The 11,858-nt window shown below is 56.7% G+C and overlaps 1 protein-coding gene across 1 annotated transcript; it reads left to right on the forward strand.

Annotated features, from left to right (window-relative positions):
- Positions 1-369: 369 nt before the first annotated feature.
- On the forward strand, positions 370-11,856 carry DNAAF2 (dynein axonemal assembly factor 2; the record flags this gene model as incomplete). Its single annotated transcript, XM_026051501.1, has 3 exons — positions 370-1,848; positions 9,488-9,634; positions 11,752-11,856. Coding segments are annotated over exons 1-3 (1,731 nt in total), but the record flags the coding sequence as incomplete, so codon positions are not given.
- Positions 11,857-11,858: the final 2 nt, after the last annotated feature.

Below are 11,858 nucleotides of genomic sequence, written 5' to 3' on the forward strand. Positions count from 1 at the left end.
CGTGAACTCGATTCTCACTTGTAGAATTGAAAATTTGGAGAAGGAATTTGKGAGAAATCCCTCTCCTTTGGAGGGAAAAGAAAGCAAAAAGCTGGTCCAGCYCCTCGCAGACTCGCGAGTCCCGAGGGCACAGGCATTCGCGAAGCGAGAGGCCCAAGAAACAGGGAGGGCGACCCAGGGCAGGCTGGCGGCCTAAAGCGGGAGCGCGCGCCATCTTGTTTAACGTCCCCACGGCAACGCGCGCGACCCGGAAGAGAAGGCGCCATCTTGTTTAGCGTCTCCACGGCAACGCACGCAACCCGGCATGGGAGTCGCCATCTTGTTTGGCATCTCCACGGCAACGCGCGGTGCCGGTTCGGCGGGGCGGCCATGGCGGGCGCGGGGCGGCTGGAGGAGCTGGACCTCAGCGCCGAGGAGGTGGAGCGGCTCCGCCGGGCCTTCCGCGACGAGCGCTTCCGGCAGCTGCTCTCCGAGTACGCGGCGGAGCTGGCGGACCCCGCGCAGCGGCGGCTGTACGAGCAGGAGGTGACGGCGCTGGAGCGCGAGCGCGGCGTGGCCGTGCAGTTCATCCACCCCACGGCGGGCTACGTGCTGCGCACCAGCCAGGACGGCGCCCGCCGCTGCTACCTCAACGTGTGCAGCAACGCGCACGTGGGCGCGCCCGAGCCCCGCGCCGAGCGCGGCGGGCTCCGCTGGGCGCTGCCCTACTGCCTGGCGCCGGGCCGCGAGGAGCTGGGCCGCGGCGGGCGCCGCCTCCTGCTCTACGACGTGGTCTTCCACCCGGCCGCGCTGCGCATGGCCGCGCGCAGCGCCCGCTTCCGCCGCCTGCTCAGCGACACGGCGCTCGAGGCCGTGGAGCGCCGCTTCGCCGTGCGCCTCGACCGCGCCAACGCCGCCGTGCTGCGCGGCGCCRCCTACAAGGGCGTCCCGCAGGCGCCCGTCATCCGCAGCCCGCTGCCCGGCGGGGCCCCGCCGCCGCCCGACGGCGCCTCCGCGCTGCCGCCCTTCCCCTACCCGCCGCCGCCGCCCGCGGAGCCCCCGGCCCCGCCGCCGCCGCCCGCGGAGCCCCCGGCCGCCGCCGGCGCCCCCACGACGCCGCGCTGGAGCCTGCGGCAGCGCAGCTACGTGGAGCTGCAGGACTACCGGTGCAGCCGCGACGCGGCGCCCAGCCCCGTGCCSCGCGAGCTGGTGCTCAGCGTGGAGCTGCCGCTGCTGCGCTCGGCGGCGCGCGTGCAGCTGGAGGTGCGCGGCCGCGAGCTGCGCCTCGACTCGCGCCGCCCCGCCTACCGGCTGCGCCTGCGCCTGCCCTACGCCGTGGACGAGGCCGCGGGGCGCGCCGCCTTCCGCGCCGACACGCGGCAGCTGCTCGTCACGCTGCCCGTGGTGCCGCGGCCCGCGCCGCGCCCGCCCCGCGCCGAGCCGGCGGCGGCGGAGGAGGCCGAGGCGGGCGGCGCGGAGCCCCCCCCGGGCCCCGACGAGGAGCCCCCAGCGGCCGCCGGGAGGCCCGTCCCGGAGCCGCCCCCCGCAGCCATGGCCCCGGCCCTGTGCCCGCCCTTCCAGTGCCGCCAGGACGAGGCCTCGGTCACGCTGCTGCTGCAGGTGCCCGGCATCCAGCCCGGCAGCCTGCGCGGGGACCTGGGTGCCCATCACTACCGACTGTGCTTCCGCAGCGGCGCCGCCGCCTACGCGCTCGCCCTCCAGTGCTGCCCGTCCAACGCGTTGGCTTCTGCAGAGCCCCACGTGGACGTGTCGGCCCGCAACGCCACCGTCACCCTGGCCAAAGCCCCCGACAGCACCGGGCCATGGGAGAAGCTGCTCTTCGGCCTCGACGCCGATGCCGCGCTGCAGGTAATAACAGTGGGCATGGAGCACCTGGATTATTGGGCGCTGCCCAAGCACCTGCCCTGCGGTTGGGGCTGCACGAGGGCAATGAGCCCCAGTCGGGGAGWTGTTAGTTATTGGTGTGCACTCAAAACGAGCAGGAACACAGCAGTGAGAAGAGCAGCTGCGAGCAGGYGGCTGTCGATAGCCATTCTGTCAGGCTGCTCCTGTGTTCTCTTACTGTGGTGAACGCAGTTCTGGTGAAGGTACCGCCTTATTCTCGTGGTCGCTAGGCCATGARTGCTGCACGTGACGGTAGGAGCCTGACACGTGCACACGTCTGCCTGGCGCCACTTAGTCCCCAAGGAGACGCTCGTGCTGGGGCGCCCGTCCCGCGAGGGAGCCCCGCTTTGCGCAGGGCTCCGTTACAGCACGAGCTCAGGGCTGCACAAAACCTGCCGCGTGCAGCTCGGCCCTGGGAGCAGATACAGCCCTTGGCAGCCTGCATCACATCGCAGCGGTGCAAGAGAGCACGTGTGCTGGGGTGGTGGCTGGCCGTGCAGTGACTGCTGCAACCCTAGAGCTAGGAGACACCGTGTAGCCCTAAGGGAGATGTCTCTGTCCAGCTGGGATACGTGCGGCTTCATCTTCACGTTTTATTTCTCTTTGAGCAGGCCTAGGCAAAGGCCTTTCTGCCATAGCAGCTCCCCCGAAGGCGAGTGGTTGTTTTGGGTTAGTACCACGGGCGAGGAGGGGATATGAGGATATCAAGAGCCACCTGCCCGGAGCTGCTGGAAAGGCCATGCCCTCGGATTTACCAAACGGAGCCTGCAGATCAGTGTGAGCGCGGAACAGGCGGCATCCCTGGCACTCRGTTCGACCAGGGACTCGCTGCCGGAGCAGCGTCAAACCAGGCACCAGCTCCCCGTGGCGTTAGGGACGCGCGGGTGTGTGGGAAGCAAAGGTGTCCCGGCTGCTCTTCCCACCGTGGCCACGCGCGGTGCCTCCCTGCCGGCCRTGCCCGGCCTCCGGCACGCGGCTTTCACAGCCTTGTCACCAGCAGCTCTCGGGCCTGCTGCAGCCTCTAGTTTGGCATCACTGCGATGCCCTCTTTTGTTGGTGTTTATAGCTAAATTGTYGTAGCGAAGTGCGGCCCTTTCTAACGGAGGAAAAAAGCTTTCTGTGAGTACATGGGAATGTTGCTGAGAGCAAGGAGTTCAGTTTGGGAAGAGCAAGTGCTGCTGCAGTGTCCTTTCAATGGTGACCCCGACAGATCGCTCTTTTTGCTTCTTTGGATCTCCATCCAACGRTTAAGATGTTTGGTTTGTACATTCATCAGTGTGACTGAGAGAAGGTCCTTTGACTGACAGAGGCCATCCATCACTTTTGTAACTTTTTTTTTAATTGCTGAATTTATATATTGAAACATATTTTGGATGGAGTAAAAGGAGATTCAGAAGCAGTAATGGACTATTCATTTGTGTAGCAGACTGAAAGGATTGATTTCTTCTGAGGTCCAGACTCTTTTTCACAGCRGACCCACAGATTGAAGCAGTTAAGATAATCTGAAGTCATTCTGTTTGCTTTTATTTTTTTTAACTGCTATTTCCCCAAAGTGTCAATGCCAGCACTGATAGCTGCAATCACTTACAGTGGAGTGAGAAAAAATAATATTTAATTAGAGCTACTATTATGTGCTGTCCTCTATTAACTCTTTGCTCTTGATAGCTTCTCTTCTACTTCTGTCGCTTTCTTTTTCCTGCTGTAATCTCTGTTCTGCTTCTGTTCTGAATACGTTTCTGTTGATCTCAGCTGTATTTCCTGTGTCTCCATGTATCTCCTGCATTTCCTGTATGCTCCTGTATCTCCAAGGAGTTGCCTCAGTCACCCTGTGAACCTCAGGGAACAGAAGTTTTAGCCTCCCAGTCGCTCTGTTGCTCCCTTGTTTGTACTCTGTTATCCTCTACYGATGCCACTGGGCGAGTGGACGGTGTCTGAAGAAGAGGCAAGTTTTTTATGGATACTAAGTTCCTGTTCTGGTRAGCTCTGTGAGTTGCTGCTTGCAGATGCCAGGGGGATCCGCGATTCCGGGCTGCTGGGCACAGGTTCTTCGCTGGGCAGTCGCCTCGGGAATCGGCCCCGCTCTGTGCCGCTCTCGCCGCGGTGCTGCCTGCGGTGCTGCCCCACCAGACCAGGAGGCCTGGAACAGAACAGCAGGGGCAGGTTTCCATTTTGGAAGGCTGGATACGCTCACGTCTCTGTGCTGAGAGCTGATACATGCGGAGCTCAGTTCCTGTAGATGCTGAGCAGTTCGAATTCCCACTGCAGTGAGAAGCAAACACTTCCATCTAGCAAATCTCTGCAGTCCCATCCTCGGACCTTTAATGTGTCATTGCSGGTCTTCCTTCCTGCTGCCTTCCCGATTGCTCTTGATTTCGTTTTGCTTCTCCTGCTCTCCATGTGGTAGCTCTCTGCTGACTCCACGCAACAACTTTTTTACCAGCCTCTGCAGCCACTGCTTTTCTTTCTCTTTGAGTAGTTTTGTTCCTTGGACAAATCATAACACCTACCTGCTTGCTATGGTGAACAGAAACCTCCTAAGACTAAAATTTCCTTAACTTTGTCTTCTTCGGCCAGAGTCATCTTATATCTGAGGGCCTTAACCTTTATCCTTCCTCACTGCTTTTCTCCTCCATCCCGGTACCAGAGATGCAGAGAGTTTTGCCTTTCCGCAAGCTCTGGGATTCCTGGGGCAGGAGAGCCTGGATCTGGGAGCACTGCCTGACTTTGCTGCCAGCCCCTGCTTCTGTCCCTCCCTTTGCAGAAGCAGCGGGGTTGTTGCTCCTTTATTGCAGTTTATCCAGTGACACTCATCTCCCTTCCAGCTTTATAAATCCTGAGGGCTCAGGCCTAGGAAGCTCCAGCATTAGAGAGTCACCATAAGGTAACYTAGAGAGCCTTAGAGAGTCACGTAAGGTAACAGAGGTTGGGGAGTGAATGATGGAAAAGAATGGTGGAGAATTAAATAACCATTAATAAAACTTGTAGGTGTGGTGAGAAAGGCTTGGGGGAACAGTGTGTGGCAGAGCTGGAGTTAGGAATGACTTAAACCTTCTCAAAGAACCGTCTGCTTATGTTTGGTCTCAGATGCTTGGCTCTCTGATAGAAGTTAAACCTGGTCTTTGTCTGAGTGTATCTGGACTGTGCAGAACGTTATTTGGACTTGCAGGCTCAGCACGTGAAAAGCATGTGGYATTTAATTAGTTGTGCCTGCGGTTTTAGGGTCATATGCACTAATTTTTGTGTGGTTAGAGAAAGGTGGGTTAAAGCAGTGATTGCAGTGTGTGCAGCAGTCCCTTCCCGCTCCTGTCGGTCCACATGCCACGTGGGTCTAAAATAACTTCCTTCAAAGGATGTGCCCTTCTCTGCTGCTGATTATGTCCTCTGATGTTCCTCTTTGAAGGAGGGACTCCCTGATATCAGCTCATCCCTGACGTGTCTGGCCTAAACCCAACACAATCACATGGGCAMTTGTGCTCCCACCTTCTGTCTTAATCCGTATACACGTTCTGACGTCTAATTTATTTCTCGTGATCCCAATCACAAGCTTTGACGTTGTTCAATATAGTGGTGCAGAGAAACTTCTTGATTTGTTTTCATTACTGTGCAAGGTAGTTTCTTCTTTGCTCGACAAGGAAGAGCAAACCCTCTTGCAGCAAAAGCCCATGCTCTCTTATGGCGAATATCAGGATTTCTCTCCTGTCAAGGATGCGGGCAGCCCTCTGTGAGGTTCCAGGCAGCAGCAGCAGGAAGAGAAATATTTGCTCTGCTTCACTATGTATTGAGATGTATTTATTTCTAACAATATGAAAAGTATCATGTTAAAACAATCCTGAGCTTTTTATGTTTTAGCTAAGCATATGTTATACTGTTTGCAAGAATTGCTCAACATAGATATTGAAGGGGGATTTGCTCAGTGATAGGAAAGCTTTGTTTAACTGTTGTGTGCAGGCTGACCTTCTGGATAGAATCCTAGAATCCTTAAGGTTGGAAGGGACCTTTGGAGATCATCCAGTCCAACCCTCTGCACACGCAGGGTCACCCAGAGCACGGGGCACAGGGTTGTGTCCAAGCGGGTTGGGAAGATCTCCAGAGCAGGAGCCTCCCCAGCCTCTCTGGGCAGCCTGTGCCAGGGCTCGGGCACTGTCACTGTCAAGAAATTTTTTCCTTAAGTTCCTCTGGAACTTTTGGTGCCTCAGTTTGTGGCCGTTTCCTCTAGTCCTGTCGCTGGCCACCACTGCAAAGAGGCCTCCCCATCCTCCTCACTGCCTCCCTTGAGGTGTCTGTAGACACTGCTCAGGTCCCCCCTCAGCCTCCTCTTCTCCAGGCTGAACAGGCCCAGCTCCCTCAGCCTTTGCTCACAGGGCAGACGTTCCAGGCCCCTGAGCATCCTGGTAGCCCTGCGCTGGACTCTCTCCAGCAGCTCCACATCCCTCCTGTACTGGGGAGCCCAGAACTGGACACAGTCTCCAGATGTGGCCTCACCAGGGCTGTGTACAGGGGGACGATCCCCTCTCTCGACCTGCTGGAGACGCTCTTCTTGATGCACCCCAGAATCCYGTTGGCCTTCTTGGCCACCAGGACACACTGCTGCCTCATGGTCATCTTGTCATCTAAAGGCTTTAGTGGACGTGTTACCCAGCATACGAGCGCAGGGATTTTGCTGTCACGAAGKAGATCCCGTCGAGGCTCTCGTCGCCCTTGGGAAGCGGCGGTGCCTCAGAGCGAGCCCTGCTGYGGCTGCAGCCCCGAGGCGATGTCGGGGTGGCCGTGGGCGAGCGGTGCCGCTGGGGCCGCCTTGGGGATCCCCGGTGAGGCCTCGCGGGGAAACGGGCTCCTTGCCTTGGAACGGACACTCGGAAGGGGCCGGTTCATCCACATCTTCCCGGTGCAGAACTGTGCTGCTCGCTCCCTTGCTTGCAAATCCCCCTGGAAGTGCAGGATCCCATGGGAGAGCGAGGTCAGGTGCAGTCTGGCTGCCTTTCCTGCTGCGCGGGGGTTTTGCTGCTATTTCCAGCCAGCTTTGAGCTGTGTTACAAACCTTCTTTGAACCTTTCAATCGATGATTTTTAATTTTTGACTTGCCAAATGCTATGAAGAGTTAATACACTGTGCTTAAAGGGCGCTCTTGGAAGGCGATGCCAGAGACTAGGACTTTTGTGCTTAGTCCTACAAATGTTTATTTTTGGTTCAATTAATTGTGTGCTCGGTGTTTCAGGACGCTTGGCAAGTTTTGCTGGGGAGGTCAGAGAAGGACAGCAAAGGAGAACAGAACAAATGCAGTGTTGGGTTCTCTTTTTGAAGCAATCTCTTTTCCAAACTACATTAAAAAGAATTATTTTGCTTCTGCTATGCAAGAAACTAATTTCTGCCTAGCCTTTAATAGGTAAGTACATTTTGAGAAATAATACACGTATATGGAACACGGTTATATCAGGAACCACCATTAGTGTTTGGATTAAGCTGGCCAAAGCCTCTGGCCTGTTTAATGTTTGCAGCCATGAAGAGCATTTAGAAGGTTTCCCCCTGTGCAGTAATTCCAGTAATTTGCAGTAATTTGCTTTCTTCCAGTGGAGCTCCAGGTCCTCCTGCCTGGTTGCGGTGGGATCCCAGGAACCGAGGGATCCCGGAGCTCTGGGGATGTAGGTGCCTTTCGCSTTGGCCTCGCTTCAAACCCTGCCCCGCTCCTGGGCTTGGGCAGCCTGCGTGGGAGGCAGCTCCGTGCCAAGGGGCCCGGGGACGTTCCGAGCACAATCCGTGTCCTTGGGACGAGCAGCCTCGGCCAGGGGCTCCGCGTGGCGCCCGCTGCTCCTGCGCGCGCTCCGCACGGCGCTCGGGAGCCAACGTCCTTCCTGCCCACGGCCGTGCTCAGTCACGAGGGAAAATGTGTGTGTACCAAGCAGCAGAAGACAGTCTGTACGGGGAAAATCAATTGAAATTCCAAGTTGCTAAGGGACTATCATAAATATCAGGAAATGCACTGTTTAAAGCCGAAGAATTACTCTACAGGGTCATTTAAATCATTCTGTGGACACCTGCCCTCTGCTGCTCCCCCGAGCCAGAGGAAACGGCCTTTCGAACGTGTTCCYGCGTTGGCTTTTGCCAAGGTCTGTGCTTTGATAACATCTGCGGTGGCGTAAGCGCCTCGGCRCACACTCCCCGCGAGTACAAAAAGCCGCTGCCGTGAAATCTTCACTATTTATTAAAAGGCAAGCGTAGGAGGTGGTGTTCGACCTGCTCCAACTGGCGCACAGGAGCGGGACAAAGTGCTACAGACGTCATCACCAGCCGTAGCTTTTCTATGCCCCGTGCGAAATAATGATAAATAGCCCTTGCATTCCGTGTCAGCGCGTTAACAGGGTTTGCTGGGAAGCAAATAAGTTATTTTGCTTGGAATCCGCAGTGACCTCCCGAGGGGTTTGTGGCGTTGGCTGCCACGGGGCCCACGGGTTTGCGCTCGGGATAAGCGGCGCCGCGCGGGTGCTCGGGCGGAAGGGCCGCCCCGCGCTGCCCCTGGTCCCCGGCGGTGTCTCCTGCCCTGTCCTGTGCCTGGGGGGTTGTGCCCGCGTGGGGGGCCCTGTGTCAGAGCCCCTCGCAGCGCCTGCCCTTCCTCGCCGCTCTGGAGCCAACCTGAACCTTGCGGTTTCCGCGGGGGAGCGTGTGGCCAAATGGATCCGGGAGGCGTCACCCGGGGACGGGATTTGCCGCATTCTGGCACACAGCGGCGCTTCGCCAACCGTGGTCCTCTGAAGCCTCTCCTCTCTGGCTTCCCACGCCCGTGCCTTGCTTCAACTGGGCCGCTCTGTGCAGACGTTACCAGTTGGGTACCAGTTTTATCAAGAGCGCAGATGCTCACTTGGGTCCCTGACAAAACAGCAGCAAATTGAGGGGAAAAAAAAATGACCATTAGCCCCATTTTGTGCAGGAAAACTGGAGGCGAAGAGACCTGCTCACGGTAAGGGCAGCAGGTGAGAAAGCCGAGACAGAAGCAAAGTTGCTGAGACCTGAGGAACAGAGCTGTGCCTTTGCCCGAGGTGTGTGCGGCGGCGGGAAGGGCCTTTGGCTTGGCCTGCACAAGTGCAGATGCCTCCAGCTCCTTCAACTGGTGAAGATGGGAGAAGTCTCCATGGACGGGTGCCAAACAGCTGCCATCGTGTCTGTTTAATGGTCTCTGCTTTATAAGGTTCGATCTTGAAACCTGAGCATTCATGTGCACTGGAATCGCAATGCAAAGAGGTGTTTGCGTTTTCCTAAAGAAAGACATTGAAACAAATCYCCAATCTTCTCTGATTTTAAGACAACTGAAGGCAGAGGGGCAGTGTTGCAGCCCCTRCTGCTCCACGCAGTGTCCTGCCTTGCGCAGCCAGCACCTCCTGACCTCCCTCCGGGTGGGATGCAGATCCACGCTTCTCCTCACAAGCAGCTCAACACTGTTTTTCCTTTTCCCTTCACCCCATTCCTCCCAAATGTCTAAATCCATAACTAGAAGTGACTGTTTGGAAGGCTGCCCTGTGAATCGGGGCTCTGTCGTTGTTTTCGGTGGGTTTCTTGCTCCAGAAGCACTGAGGTATAACACGAAACATAACCTGCTTCTMCCTTTCTTTAGGAGAGATGGTTTGTCAGCGAGGACAACATCGATGGGTTTCTAGACACTGTTTTATGCCCTTCCTCGTGCCAGCAGCCAGTGCCCGAGAGCCAGCCGTTAATTGAAGTGCTTGACGTTGCTGAGGACAAAAGTCACATCAGGCTGCAGGTGAGAGCTCGGCTGGTTGCATGTATTGCTCAAACACGACTGAAGCAGCTTTGTTCCTGCTCTGCCTTGTTGCAGCAGGGAGAACCGTAGAGAAGGCTGCATTTGCAGCTAGGAAACATATGTTGGTGCCACCTAATGTGGCCAGTGTCTGGAAGCCAACTGTGCGTGGCAGGAGGGCTGCGACACCGGCCCTGGACGCGGTGTTTGCTCCAGGAAGGGCGAGTGCGTCCACGCGCTGCCCCTCCTTGGTGGTGAGAGCAGAGCCAACCAAAGCCACGTTTGGTGTTTGGCATGTGGTGGTGTGACCACGTTTGGTGTTCAGCTCTGGGGAGGCCAAACCTGGAGCACTGGGGGCAGCTCKGGGCTCCCCGGGACAAGGGGGACGTGGAGCTGCTGGAGAGGGGCCAGCGCAGAGCSACAGGGATGGGGAAGGGGCTGGAGCAGCTCGTGTGAGGAGAGACCGAGCGAGCGGGGCCTGTTGAGCCTGGAGRAGAGAAGGGKGAGAGGGATCTGATCARCATGGACAAACACCTGAGGGGAGGATGGAGGGAGGAAGGGGCCAAACTCTTCTGGGTGGTGGCCAGTGCCAGGACAAGGGGCAGTGGGGACAAGGTGAAGCCCAGGCAGCTCCGTGTGGCCGTGAGGAAGAACTTGTTTGGTGTGAGGGTGCCCGAGCCCTGGCCCAGGCTGCCCAGGGAGGCTGCGGAGGCTCCTGCTCTGCAGATCTTCCCAAGGCGCCTGGATGCGCCCGGGTGCCCCGTGCTCTGGGTGTCCCTGCTGGAGCAGGGGCTGGGATGGATGATCCCTAGGGGTCCCTTCCAACCTCGGCCATTCTGGGGTTCTGTTTAGAGGGGCCTCGGGTAGCCTCTGGAGCTGGTGACACTCGCTTGGTGCTGCAGGCGGGTCAGGGCAGCTCTCCTCACAACCGACCAAATGCTCCTGAACTGGAAAGGAGTGGGTGACCCACGGCCTTCACATACACGTGTGGGCCGGCATTTTGGAGGGTGCATCCAGGGAAAGGCACCGATATCCGGAGCTTCCCCGTGGGGCCCCGGCATCCTGGAGAAGGAGGCCGGGAACCTGCTGGGCCTCATTAGGATGGAGAGCGGTGCTCAGGGAACCCCGCTGTTTTACTCTCTCTTTACTCGTCACGCCAGTGAAGCTTTTGGAAGAGTCGAGTCTCTTTATGGTTTTCAGTGCAATTTCTTGAATCCTCGGTGGTTTCCTATTGTGTAGATAATTAAATGTGGGACTGCCAACCTTAAAGGTGGCCTGAAAATCACTGCTGAGCGTGTTTAAGGCCTCATTCCGGCTGCCCCTCTTCCTCAGTCATCCTGTCTGTGCAAAGCTTACCAGGTAGCCAGTATACGTGGTTAAAACTGCCTCCCTTTACAATGTAGGAAGCTGAAAGGGAAAAGTTAAAGAACTTATCAAAAAAACATTTAGGAAATTTGCACCCATATTAGAAACATAGGTTGGYTCTCTCAATTCTTCATTTTCTGTTTTAAAAGCAAGAATCTCTCTTATTTATAGTTGGAGTGCACAGGAATGTAGCCACTAGTTTCTTTAGTCTCACTTTTTTTGTCAGAGAAAATGAAAGGTTTGTTGTGGAAATAGGAAAATGTGAGGTAGAGTTCCCAGACTGACTGGGTTTCTGGTAGAAACTGTGCTAGAAATCCATTTAAATCTTTTCTTGCTGGGAAGATAAATGTGCAGGGGCCATAAACCGGAGTGCAGAAACGGTCTCACCTCTGTGGCTGCTGGAACACAAGCTCCAGCAGAGCCCGTGGCCTGGGCTGCAGCGCCCACTCCAGGGGCTGAACCTCTGTCCCTGGCAGGGACCGTTCATACAGAAATGAAATAAAATCCCGATTTGTTAAAATCCTCGGGAAGCTGATCCCTGCGTTAAAATCYTCGGGAAGCTGATCCCTCCCTTGTTCCCACGTACACCACGGCCACCAGACCATGGGCTGGGGAAGGCCCCGGGATCTTCCAGTGCGGCTTCACGGCTGTAGGTGTTTGAGCTGTTCCTAGAAACAAGTGGTCTGGGCCGCTCGTTACAGCGTTCTGCGGGGCTGGGTCAGTTTTAAATACTGAGCAGTTTGTTTTCCCAACAGCCTCAGGAGGCAGCTCCCTCTGAGCCAGGTGACAAAGAACAACCGGATAACAGCCCTGAAAGAGATCCTGCCAAAGAGCCAAAGGGCACCGAGCTCCAAACAGAGAC

The sequence above is a fragment of the Nothoprocta perdicaria genome, unplaced genomic scaffold (assembly GCF_003342845.1).
Source record: "Nothoprocta perdicaria isolate Ctin4 unplaced genomic scaffold, notPer1 scaffold_76, whole genome shotgun sequence".
Lineage (NCBI taxonomy): Eukaryota > Metazoa > Chordata > Aves > Tinamiformes > Tinamidae > Nothoprocta > Nothoprocta perdicaria.